A 13,066-nucleotide genomic window follows, 5' to 3' on the forward strand; every position below is an offset into this window, starting at 1 on the left:
ACCTTCAGCAAGTTTTTTAGCCGAATCGATCTGCCACCCTAGCACCGGCAGTAGGACATTGTACTCTCTCCCTTTCCTTTCTCCAGGCCACAGAAGCAAAAGAGGCGACAGCAAACAGACACACTAACTCCAGGAAGCTGTAGCAGCATTCACTCCACTCTACCTTTCTCTTCCCTCCTGCAGCTCCCAGCAGCAGACTCTCAAAGGCAGGAATAATCACACCAGAAAGTCATATTGACATAGAGCAGAAGAGTGAAAGAGCACCCATTCCCCCTCTCCAGCACTGGTAGTAAGCCAGGTTATGTCCACCCTTTTCCTTATTCCAGGCCACAGAAGCAGAAGAGTCAGAGCAAACAAACACGAGGCCTTCGGGCATTGCAGCCAGAAGTAGGAGCAATCAGCAAACACAACCCACAGTCACTTGGGAATATTTTGTTTGTTAAATGTTCAACAATATGTTTATGCAAAAAAGATTTTAAAAAACTAACTACTTGATAGTATCAAAATCGGAGAATCCAACTCATGGACGATCAAGAACAGAATTGTCACAGTTTATTGAATTTTGTCAGAATTATTGGTCATAGATCAATTGGCCTCCAGCTCTATTTAAATTAATATTTAAAATCACTGGCATCATCGACAGTAAACTGCTAACTGGCAACTGAACAGCCATTCTGGAGGGTGTTGTGGGAGTCTGGGGAGTGCTGAACTCTATTAGCTGAATCACGGGTGAACCCTGGGAGGGGTTTGTGGGAAAAGAAGGAGATTGGAAAGATCATCCTTCAGAAGATGCACGGATGGGGAGCTCGGTGAGAGGGTAGGATGATACTTCTGGGGTTTCTGCTGTTAAGGAGGCAGTGGCATGTACCTCAGAGGGCCTCTCTGAGGGGTACAGGATAAAGGATTCTATATAAAGGATACTCAACCTGTCCATGAATAAGTATTGATCAAAGGAAGTTTCTTTTTTCATTTTGGTGATGCTGATTTTCTACAACTAATGAATACCTTTCGATTTCAATTCCTTTTCTCATGTACAATTCTGCAAAACCACTGGACTCTGAATGATAAGAAGGGTGTGGTTGGTGGATACATATATGTGTGTGTGTTGAAGATTTGGACACATCATGGTCTGTTCTTCCAGCTGATCAAACCACAGAAGTCGAAGTGAATGAGCAGCCTGCCTATTCACACAGATCATCATGAGGTAAGAGAGATTTTTGTGTGTCAATAGCATGTACAGTAGCATGGGGCGGCACGGTGGCACAGTGCTTAGCACCGCTGCCTCACAGTACCTCGGGTGACCGTCTGTGTGGAGTTTACACTTTCTCCCCATGTCTGCGTGGGTTTTCTCCGGGTGCTCTGGTTTTCTCCCACAGTCCAAAGATGTGCAGGTTAGGTGGATTGGCCATGCTAAATTGCCCCTTAATATCTAAAATGTTGAAGTGGGGTTACTGGTTTATGGGGATAGGGTGGGGACCTAGGCCTCACTAGGGTGCTCTCGGCCAGTGTGGACTCGATGGGCCAAATGGCCTCCTTCTGCACTGTAGGGATTCTATGCAGTACAGACAGCAGTAGCTCAATGGTATCACTGCTGCCTCTGAGTCACGGTGTTGTGGGTTGGATTGGATTGGATTTCTTTATTATCACGAGGTGCAGTGAAAAGTATTTATCTACGAGCAGCTCAAGAAGATCATTAAGTACATGAAAAAAAAAGAAAATACATAGGGTAACACAAGTTGCACAATGTTCATGTCACTCCAGAGACTTGAACACAAACTCCAGCCCTATTCTCAATGCAGTGTTGAGGGAGTGTTGCATTGTCTGAGATACCGACTTTCAAATGAGATATTAAATCGAGGCACATTTCTGTCCTCTCAGCTGGACATCAGGGCCGGGATACTCCGGTATCCGGCGGGGCGGGCCGTACCGGTGCCGAGGAGTGGTGTGAACCACTCCGGCATCGGTCCGCCCGGTCAAGTGTTTGGAGATATAGCCTTGTGGACTGAAGGGTAGTCAAATCAGATCGGGGTTAGTCAGGTGGTAATGGGGTTGGTGGAAATGTTGGGTTGGCAGCATCGTCAGATGTGCTGAAGGATAGTTGGGTTTGATCAGGATGATAGTCAGATGATAGCACGGTGGATAACTTCACAGCTCCAGGGTCCCAGGTTCGATTCCCGGCTTGGGTCACTGTCTGTGTGGAGTCTGCACATCCCCCCCGTGTCTGCGTGGGTTTCCTTTGGGTGCTCCGGTTTCCTCTCACAAGTCCCGAAAGACGTGCTGTTATGTAATTTGGACATTCGGAATTCCCTCTCTGTGTACCCGAACAGGCAACAGAATGTGGTGACTCAGGGCTTTTCACAGTAACATCATTGCAGTGTCAATGGAAACCTACTTGTGACAATAAAGATTACTATAATTAGGGGGGTAGTTCCATTGGGTCGGGGTGTAGCCAGGGGGTTGGTGGGTTGTCAGGTGGGTGTAATGATGTCAGTTGTGATGCTAAAAGGTACTGGACTTGGTTTTAATCCGTTTAGCATTTCTTAGGCAACTATCCAGGTAAGTACTAAGGAAATATCCACAATTTCTGATTTTTACTCAGAATAAGAGATGTTCCCAGAGAATTCCAGTGAGTGGAATTTCACACAGGCACTTTCAATCTCCCAGGCAATTCCCATATAGGTCCACACGTCAGGACTTTCACAGGATCTTGACACACGTCCACAGTCATCTGTCCGTTCTCCAACGACCCATGGAACAGCAGATTTGGCCCCACGGTGATCTGAGAGCGACATGAATACTTATTGAAACAACTGTGGACCTCCTGTCCAGACCAAATAGTCAAAGATAGACCATCCATTGTTTAGTTTTTTTCACTGCTAATCGTCAACTGATTAAATAAATTCTGCGAGCTGGAATGATCTCAAATCTGTTTTAACTTACAATGAGTAATTCCTCCCACTCCTCAGGACCCTCCCCAAATGTGTCCAACTGTGAGTTAAAGGTGGAGACTTTGGATACTCGGCAATTGCATTTTCCCAGTTGCTCAATCAGGTGTTTCCATTTATCTACATTTAAACTCAATTCTTAAAACTAAAAATTAGTTTTCAAAGATAAAATTAGATGATTATGACAATATGCAAGTTACCTCTTCAAAAATGGGAGTAGATTAGTTTGTCATGACATGTCCTTCACAAATCCATGCTGACTCTTTTTAATCAGTTTAAACCTGTCCATGTCACTCACTGGGTCGGATATTGACTGGGGTGGGTTGTGTGAGTGGAGAGTCACGGGTTTTGGGAACAGGAATATTTGTGCATTTGTGTTGTTGAACAGGAATCCTGCCCAGCGGCGGGCCTGATCGACAAATTAGTTTCTCTGCCAGACTGACCACGTTGGAGGAGACCAGAGCTTCCGGAGGATGTACAGTGCCAGCTGTTGTGTTAATAGGAGCATCAGTGGGTGTGGATCTCCCATAGGCCCCTACCTCAGAGATCCCATCCTCAGGAGTGGTCAGGGTGCTGGTCCAATCGTAATCACGGAGCAAGGAATTGGAGTCTGACAATGGAGTGGGATCTGATGCCGGGTGTTGAGTGAGATGCAGTTGTGCCAATTAGCAGCAAGTGTGGGAGAGAAACAACCTTTGATTGGAGGAGTGATGCGCCATCAATTAAGACAGAGAATGTTTAGTGAACAAAACTGAGGCTTTAATTAATTTAAAGACAGTGCTGGCAGCTAGCCCCAGAATGAGGTAGTTCCAGAGGTCAGCAACTTATATACATGAGCCCAAAGGGAGGAGCCATGGGCGGAGCCAAAACAGTACAATATAATACAGTGGTTTAAAGTGGTAGTAAAATAAATTACAGTGGTTTACTACATTCACCCCCTGTTTAAAAAAAAGTCCGGCGGGGGGGATGTGGACGAGTTGAGTTAGAGATTGAGTCTGTCGGGGGCTTTGATTGCCCGCCGTGAACGCCTCAGTTCTGGCAGTGATGTGGACATTGTAGTCGGCTGAAGCGTTGAGGCCTGCATGTCTGGGAGCGTGTCATCTTCTGTGTCCTCAGGCAGGTGAGTAGCAGTGGAGGGAGGCGGTATAGGGTCAGGAGTAGCAGTGATGGTCGTTGGGTAACTGCGTGTGCCAAATCCCGAAGGGAGACTGTGTCCTCCCGCCCGTCATAATGTGCCACGTAGGTATATTGGGGATTGGCGTGGAGGAGAAGGACCATCTCGATCAGAGGATCTGATATATGACTCCTCGCATATTTCCGGAGGAGGACAGGCCCTGGAACCATCAGCCAGGATGGGAGCAAGATCCCTGAGGTGCACTTCCTAGGGAAGACAAACATCCTCTCGTGAGGGGTCACATTAGTGGCGGTGCACAGGAGCAACCAGATGGAGTGGAGCGCATTGGGAAGGACCTCCTGCCGGCGGAAGACAGGGAGACTTCTAGACCGTAGGGCAAGGGACGGCTTTCTAGACCATCGCGTTCTCCCTCTCCACCTGTCCATTTCCCCGGGGATTGTAGCTGGTAGTCCTGCTTAAGGCGATGCCCTTGCTAAGCAGGAACTGACACAGCTCATTACTTATGAAGGAGGAACCCCGGGCCTCTAGAATTGGCAGGTTGTCGCGCGGCACAGGCTTGCGGCGTCCACAGGTCAGGTGATAGCGGCGCCCACAACGTCCACGAGGGTGTCACGTGGTCGGAGGTGTAGGCATCCATGTTCTGGAAGGCCACTTCTAGCGAGTCAGAAAGCTGTACTGTTTCTTGGAGGTCGAGTGTACCCCCTTCTAGCAGGTGCTGGCGAATGTAGCCTGGTTTCATGCCTGCGACATATGCATCCCAGATCAGCAAGTCGGTGTGCCTGGTAGCCAAGACCGCCTCACAGTTACAGTTCCGGCACGTACCCCCGCAAGGTGCGCAGAAATTCGGACAGCGATTCACCAGGGCGCTGTCGCCTCATGGCAAGGAGATGCGTGGCGTAAACCTCGTTGACCCCCTTGTACTGTCCTTTCAACAGCGTAATACCTTCGTCGAACAAGGCCGCGTTTCTAAAAATGAGGAATACTTGCGGGCTCACCCGGGAGATGAGGACTCGCAGCTTGTGGTCCTCGGCGACGGCGACAGTGGTAGAATCAATGAGCAACTCGAAGCAGCGTAGCCAGTGTTCGAAGGTGGCAGTGGCGTCGGCTGCTTGGGGGTCCAGCTCCAGGCGATCAGGTTTGAGAGTCTGATCCATGTTAAACAAGCTCTTTAAGTTAATTAAATTGATGCGTCATCAATTAAGACAGAGAACGTGTAGTGAACAAAACTGAGGCTTTAATTAACTTAAAGACAGTGCTGGCAGCTAGCCCCAGAATGAGGCAGCTCCAGAGGTCGGCAACTTGTATACATGAGCCCAAGGGGAGGAGCCACGGGCGGAGCCAAAACAGTACAATATAATACTGTGGTTTAAAGTGGTAGTACAATTTATTACAGTGGTTTACCACAAGGAGTAACGAGCAGTAGGAAGGTGAGTGACAGCTGCATGAGCCTGAGCACTGGCGTGACAGCGGTTCGAGAGCAGCAGCAGCTCACTGAAACACAGTCCGAGTGGAAGAGACGGTTACTTGACCCGTTGGCAGGTCAGCAGACTGTGTGGCAGGAATGGCCTGGCTGCTGAGTCCATGACCCTGGTGGGACCGGGTGACAAAGATGCTCATGTGCGAGTGGGGCGAGAGAATTTGTGAAGGGGGGCTGCTGACTGAGTGGCTCTCTCAGGGTCAGGGGTTCACTGAGATAGCTTTAGCAGCAAATGGTCTCAAGGCATACCAATCAAACTTTTGTAATTAGCTTTTCATTGTGTTCCTAAAAATGGAGTATTTAACTTATATTCAAATGTACAAATGAGTGGGCAGCAAATTACTTGCCGTGTGAGCATCCCATGATCAAAAACATGGGGCGCGATTCTCCACTCCCACGCTGGTTGGGAGAATCGCCTGGGCTGCCAAAATTTCCGGGGACGTCGGTCCGACGCCCTCCCACGATTCTCCCAAGCGGCAGGAATGGCCCGGTCGAGTTTCGCGGGCCGCAGGCCGGAGAATCGCCGGAGACACCCAAAATGGCGATTCTCCGGCACCCCCGCTATTCTGAGGCCCGGATGGGCCGAGCGGCCAGGCCAAAATGGCGGGTTCACCCCGGCGCCGTCCACACCTGGTCGCTGCAGTCGTGAGTGGTGCGTGAACGCTGGGGGGGCGGCCTGTAGGGGGGGCAAGGGGGGATCCTGCACCGGGCTTCACCTGCAATGTGGGGTGGCCCGCGATTGGTGCCCACCGATCGTCGGGCCGTCCTCTCTGAAGGAGGACCTCCTTCCTTCCGCGGCCCCGCAAGATCCGTCCCCCATCTTCTTGCGGGGTGGATTTGGACAGGACGGCAACCACTCATGCGCGGGTTGGCGCCGGCCAACCCGCGCATGCGCGGATGACGTCCGTTATGTGGTGCCGGCCGCGTCATCTCTATGGCGCCACTTTTACACGGGCGACAAGGCCTGGCGCGGGTAGATGACGCGGCCCCGATACTGGCCCATTGTCAGGGCCTGAGTCGGTCGGGACCGGGGCCGTTCCGCGCCGTCGTGAACCTCGACGGCGTTCACGACGGCACGGCCACTTCGGCGTGGGAGTGGAGAATCCCGCCCAAGGTGTCTTGGGGTCACTCACCCCCAGTCACTCACTCCCACCCCCACAGACACACTCAGTCATTCCCAATTACTCACGAACACATACACATTTACTCATTGCCCCGCCCACTTACACAGACTCACTCTCAATCACTCACTAACACACAGTTGCTCACTTATTCACTACCCCACCCACATGCACACTCACTCCCACATACATAAACACACAGCTCAGTTACTGACTGCTAAATTACACACACATTTACTCACTCCCACACAATCATTCACTCCTACACCATACACACACTTAGTCACCCACACAGTCACTCACTCCCACACACAAACATGCTGAGTTCCTCAATGCCACATCTATACACACACGCTCAGTCAATCATTCACTCCCAAACACTCACTCAGTTACTCACTCATTGACTCATTCACACACATTCACTCCATCACTCAGTCAATCAATCTTTCCCACACACCCAGTCAATCACCTTCCTGGCCCTGCACGTATGCCAACATTTCCACCTCCCTGGGCCTAATTGGAATTTGTCCTCCCTGGCTTCGCCATACCTGGCTCCACGGGCTCCAGCCCTGAGATACCTTCCCTTCTCTCACAGCCTTCAGAACACTGTTTGCTGTTCTACTAATCAGAGGCTGCTTCTCCCCTGCTGCTGATACGTTCACCAGTCAGCCTATCAGCAGCAAAGATGGGAGAGAAACAACCTCTGATTGGAGGAGCAGCTCCAAGCAGAATTTTTCAGTGAAACTCTGCTGGTTGATTGGAATTTTGGGAACTCCCTGATGCACTATCAATTACAACGAGACGCGAGTAGAGAGTAATCGAGGCTTTATTACACAGAGATGTGTGGCCTCCTACAGCAGCTGGCGAAATGGCTGCTGTTCGGAGAGCACACACATTTATACTCCACCTACTGGGCAGAGCCAGCAGGCAGGGATCTACCCCCGTACCTGTAGTACAGGGGCCTTACCGTAATACCAGCATATACAATACAATATAACAGTAGTGACTACCACACTCCGTAAAGAGGATTCATGGGCCACAATCACCTACAAACCTTACCATGGACAATCCTGGATTAAACAATGCCATTAACAATCATTCTCTTGTAATTTCAGTGTTGAGGGTCAGCAGTAGTATCCAGTCCTGGAATATAAATTAAATGCCATAGTACCATATGGTACTGTAACATTGCTAATTATCCTTACTCTGTCAACTAGTGTTAACCAAAGGCCCGGGTTAAAAATAATTCCATGGAAAAATAGTTCATTATCAGCAAATTATAGTTCTAGATAACATCGATCATGAAAGATTTTTTTTCTCTTGCAGTAACACACAGGATTTGTTGAAAGTGGAGCTCGATCAGCTTCAATGTCACTTCACGTGGGCTCCACAGAGAGAAAACATTGACCTGGACGATATGAAGCAAAGATTACAAGATTCAATAGATCTTAAAATGAAATATCAAACCAGGTCTTACAATCAACTTGCTTTTGTAAACTGTCTGCAAGGGAAATGTGAGGAGGCGATTCAAAACTTAAGCACAGCTGAAACAATTCTGAGGGAGAATCATGAAGATGAATTTGATAAAAGAATTATTATCACCTACGGAAACTATGCCTGGGTATATTATCACAAGGGACAACTGACAAAGGCTCAGTCCTACCTCGACAAACTGGAGAGGATCTGTCAACAATTTCCTGATGCCTCTCGGTACACAGCAATGATACCTGAAGTCTACGGGGAGAAGGGTTGGTCATTGTTGAACTCTGGCGTTCAACAGTATAAAGAGGCAATGGAATGTTTTGAAACGGCTCTGGAGCAAGATCCAAGTAACACTGACTGGATCGTTGGATATGCGATTGTCCTGTCTCGTCTGGAACAGCTTTCTGGTGTCACTGAGAGTGTTGACTCAAGTCATTCAGTGAAGCAATGGAGACGTGTGCTCAAACTCGATCCCAATGACGCTGAAGCAATGGTGCAGTTGGCTCTGAAGCTCCGAGTCTTCGAGCAATATGAGGAAGCAGACACATTAGTTAAACAAGCACTGGAGAAGTCCCCTGGTGTTCCCTATGTGCTCCGTTATGCAGCAAAATTTTACAGATGCGCTGGAAATATTGAAAAAGCCCTGAAGCTGCTGGACAAAGCATTAAAAATGTCCCCCAACTCTGCCTTTTTACACCACCAGAAAGGTGCGTGTTACCAAAATAAAATAAAGACACTGAAAAAAACTCGAGGCAGCATAGATTCTGGCAAAATTGATAAGCTAATCAACGATTGTAAAGATTGTTTTACAAAAGCATTTGAGCTCAAGCCATCATTTATTATTGCAAAACTAAATTATGCACACGTCTGTTCCATAAATGGAGAGTATCGTGAAGCAGAGAAGATCTACAATGAACTACTGGAATTGGAAAATACATGTCCAGAAAATAAGCAAGACATACGTTTTGAGGTTGGGTTATTTGAACAGAATTACAAACACTCCAAATCAAATGCCATCAAATATCTTCTGGAAGGATTTAAAATCAAATATGACTCAAAATCACGGAACAATTGTCGCACCCATTTGGAGAAGATAGCCGAGAACCCACAACAAGACATTGTGGCTTTCTGCATTCGTGGGATCATACATATGTTGGATGGGGAGGAATGCTTTGAAAAGATCTTGGAGATTGAACGTGGCAAAATAGTTACGTGCTCCCGCTAAATTAAACATTTCTGTCCAGGCGAACAATGAATTTCCCAGCTAACAGATCTGAAAGATTGAGTCAGATTTTCGGAGATATAAAATGTTTTGGTCTGAAACGTTATTTTAATTATTTTCCTGACAGCATTTTCTTTCAAATCAGCATTTTGATCATGTCATTATTTTCAAATGATAATCCTGCTACAATTATAAATCTCTGTCCTTTATTCAGGAATATTAACCACATTGATAAACTCAACAAATAGTATATTGGTTCGATACTTTTTGACCTTAAAACTGGATGTGGAAAGAAACAAAATAAGGAGGATTTTGGGGAATACATTGATTGAGTTAATTGGACACAGTCATTATTGTGAATTTTAGGAAGTGTTTCTATAATAATAAACATTACATGGACCTAATTTTAACTCCAGATTGATTATTTTGGGTGTGTAATGAGGGGATTTGGAAACTCACCCTGCCCTGCTGATATCGGGCTTTGGGGTATATTTAAAACCCAAACTTCATTATTGTGTCACCAGTCCACTTCCTGCCTGATAAATTATTGATTTATTCATGGTTTTAGGTGCTAATTGAATGCATAGTGACAGAGCCCAAATTATTAAAAATGTCTTGACTGTGAGAATACAGTCATTTTATTAGATAATGAATAAACTATCAAACTTTGGTGCCATGTCTGTGGAAATTGAAAACATTGGGCGTGATTCTCCACTCCCACGCCGGTTGGGAGAATCGCCTGGGCCGGCAGAATTTCCGGCCCGGTCGAGTTTCGCGGGCTGCAGGCCGGAGAGTCGCCGGAGCTACCGAAAATGGTGATTCTCCAGCACACCCGCTATTCTGAGGCCTGGATGGGCCGAGCGGCCAGGCCAAAACGGCGGGTTCCCCCCGGCGCCCTCCACACCTGGTCGCTACAGTCGTGAGCGGTGCGTGAACGCTGGGGGGGCGGCCTGCGGGGGGCGAGGGGGGATCCTGCACCGTGCTTCACCTGGAATGTGGGGTGGCCCGCGATCGGTGCCCACCGATCGTCGGGCCGTCCTCTCTGAAGGAGGACCTCCTTCCTTCCGCGGCCCTGCAAGATCCGTCCCCCATCTTCTTGCGGGGCGGACTTAGAGAGGATGGCAACCACGCATGCAGGAATGACGCCCGTTATGCGGCGCCGGCTGCGTCATCTATGCGGCGCCGCTTTTACGCGGGCGACAAGGCCTGGCGCGTGTAGATGACGTGGCCCCGATCCTGGCCCATTGTCAGGGCCTGAATCTGTCGGGACTTGGGACGTTCCGCGCCATCGTGAACCTCAATGGCGTTCACGACGGCGCGGCTACTTCGGCGTGGGTGTGGAGAATCGCGCCCATTGTTTCAAGAGAAGTTGCATAAAAGCCTTCGTAATGAATAGACCATTGTTCCACAATATATTAACGAATAAAAATGTGTCAAAAGCAAGATTAATACAAGCACCTTAACTTTGAAGAAATGGCATACGTGGCAGCTGCTCGTAGACATTTAATTAATTTGATGGACATTAGTGAATTTTAAGTAATGACCAATGCTTGGATGGCAAATCATGTTCTAAGCGACAGTTTGAATAAATTAGATAGCCTCAGCTGAGAATGAGAACCAATGAGAGTAAATAAGACCATAGATTTGGATTCCTTTAAACGTAAGACCTCGTGGGCGAGATTTCATTCTTGAATGCCTGCTTTCCTGAGTTCTTGAATCATCCATCTGTTTACGTTTAAAGTAATTTCTTTATGCTTTCATGTTTAACGCTTTTTGCTATGTTCTGACAAGTTTGTGTATTATTTTGATCTAAATTTTTTGATTCCGTTCTTAAGCAAGTGTATGAAGTGAATATTTAGCAATATAGTTGTATTTTGAACACCTCCAATCAAACGGACCTGTGACTGATTTTGAAGATAAATAAGAGGTCCTATACTGCCTATTCAATGTGCAGGTCGATATGTTGAAGGAGATTCTGGGAGGGTCTCATGGGTTGGAAGGGGGAGAGGTGATCAACCTGACATAGAGGAGTTTTAAACTTTCATTCTGATGGAGAACTCGCACCCAAAGGAAAATAAAACACTTCCCTCTTGACATCCTGATTCTCTCAGAGCTGCTTAAGCCTTTTGTAAATATTGCAGCAGCTTCCCCCACTCAGGGCAGAGTTGGCAGCGCAGTCCGTGCCCAGTGATGTCACCAGAACCAGTCCCTGTATGTTAATGAGGACCCACCCACTTTGGGTGAGCAGCTTAACCCAATTTCACCAAGTGGGTACATTTAAACTCACCACCATCAAATTCTAATGTAAGATTGCTAACTAGGAGATAGATATAATCTGATGCACAAATATAGATAAAAATAATGTTTTGTTTGGATCTTAATTTGTTCAGTGATTTTAATGGGAAAATATGATAGCTGGTGTTAGGATGAGCTTCAGTGCACTCTGTGTGTGTTTGTGTAGCTTATGGTGTTTTTATGATAATGGTGGTGTAATAACAATATCCAATCCAGCCACAGTGGGTATAATAAATCCACTCTGCCACCCGATCTTTCACTTGCTGCCTCTTCACAGAAACGTTCCCCATTGGGTGAAAGGCTTTCCATCTGTGACAGCGGAGAAAGGGCCAACAATCACTGCAGACTCTTCAGATAAATCAACAGCTCGATTCTGTTGCTGTGAGGATTTGCTGACTGACGATCGGACTCCCATCCAGAGCGTTCATTCAGATCTCAGCCTCTGACACTGGGAGTCTCGCTGTCCTGTAATTTGTCAGCTTCACAAACTCTCCATCAAACCATCCGAGTCCCCCATTGGCCAACACAGAGCAGCCTGGACAATACCCGGGAAAGACCATTTTCTACAGACTGTACCATCTCACTGAGGGGGAAAGCAGTAACTGGGGGCAGTCTAAAGGATATAAAAATGGGTTTAAAATAATAAAATTAATGGCAGATATTGATTTTCTTAACAAACATAAGTTGAATTGTATAATCAGAGATTTAATGTTAAAATAACCAATAAAATGGACTGTGGCTAAGATTTGATTTGTGTTGTTGATCTGAGTGAAGGACAATTACTGTGGTACAGAATGTTGACTGAAACCCTGCTCTTTGGTCTGAGACAGATACAATAAAGACACCTGAATTTAGTACAACTCTACTTTATTGAGAAGAGCTACGTTGATTGTGATTTGTGAGAATATAGGACAGAGACGACTCGTACTCACTGCTGAGATCTCGGTATTACCCAAGCTAGTGAAGGAGCTGGCACAGCTGCGATCACTCAGTATGGATGTCTCCTTCTCTGAGCCGATAGCTCAGGGTCCCTGATCTATGATGATTGCTCTTGTGTTCCTGAGTTGTCGCTGACAACAGTGTCCCTTCTTTTAGCTAGGTTCTGCTAGCGCTGAGCCATGATACACAGACACACCTGGTTCTCTCGTCTCAACTCCACTTTCCGACCTATAATCCTTATCATAGAATCATAGAATTTACAGTGCAGAAGGAGGCCTCTTAGCCCATCGAGTCTGCACCAGCACTCGGAAAGAGCACCCTACCCAAGCTCACACCACCACCCTATCCCCATAACCCAGCAACCCCACCCAACCTAAAGGCAATTTATCATGGCCAATCCACCTAATCTGCACATCTTTGGACTGTGGGAGGAAACCGGAGCACCCGGAG

General features: G+C 47.3%; 1 protein-coding gene across 2 annotated transcripts; it reads left to right on the forward strand.

Annotated features, from left to right (window-relative positions):
- The first annotated feature begins 867 nt into the window (after positions 1 to 867).
- Positions 868 to 12,531, forward strand: LOC140393034 (interferon-induced protein with tetratricopeptide repeats 1-like). 2 transcript variants are annotated; one of them, XM_072478979.1, is made up of 3 exons: positions 868 to 1,204; positions 5,016 to 5,215; positions 8,005 to 12,531. In XM_072478979.1, exon 3 carries the CDS (start codon positions 8,096 to 8,098, stop codon positions 9,383 to 9,385), a length of 1,290 nt encoding a protein of 429 aa, XP_072335080.1. In that variant the 5' UTR covers positions 868 to 1,204; positions 5,016 to 5,215; positions 8,005 to 8,095; the 3' UTR covers positions 9,386 to 12,531. The 2 variants fall into 2 exon arrangements, with proteins under 2 accessions (XP_072335080.1, XP_072335079.1); XM_072478978.1 differs by lacking the exon at positions 5,016 to 5,215.
- The last annotated feature ends 535 nt before the right edge of the window (positions 12,532 to 13,066 follow it).

The sequence above is a fragment of the Scyliorhinus torazame genome, chromosome 16, assembly GCF_047496885.1.
Source record: "Scyliorhinus torazame isolate Kashiwa2021f chromosome 16, sScyTor2.1, whole genome shotgun sequence".
NCBI lineage: Eukaryota > Metazoa > Chordata > Chondrichthyes > Carcharhiniformes > Scyliorhinidae > Scyliorhinus > Scyliorhinus torazame.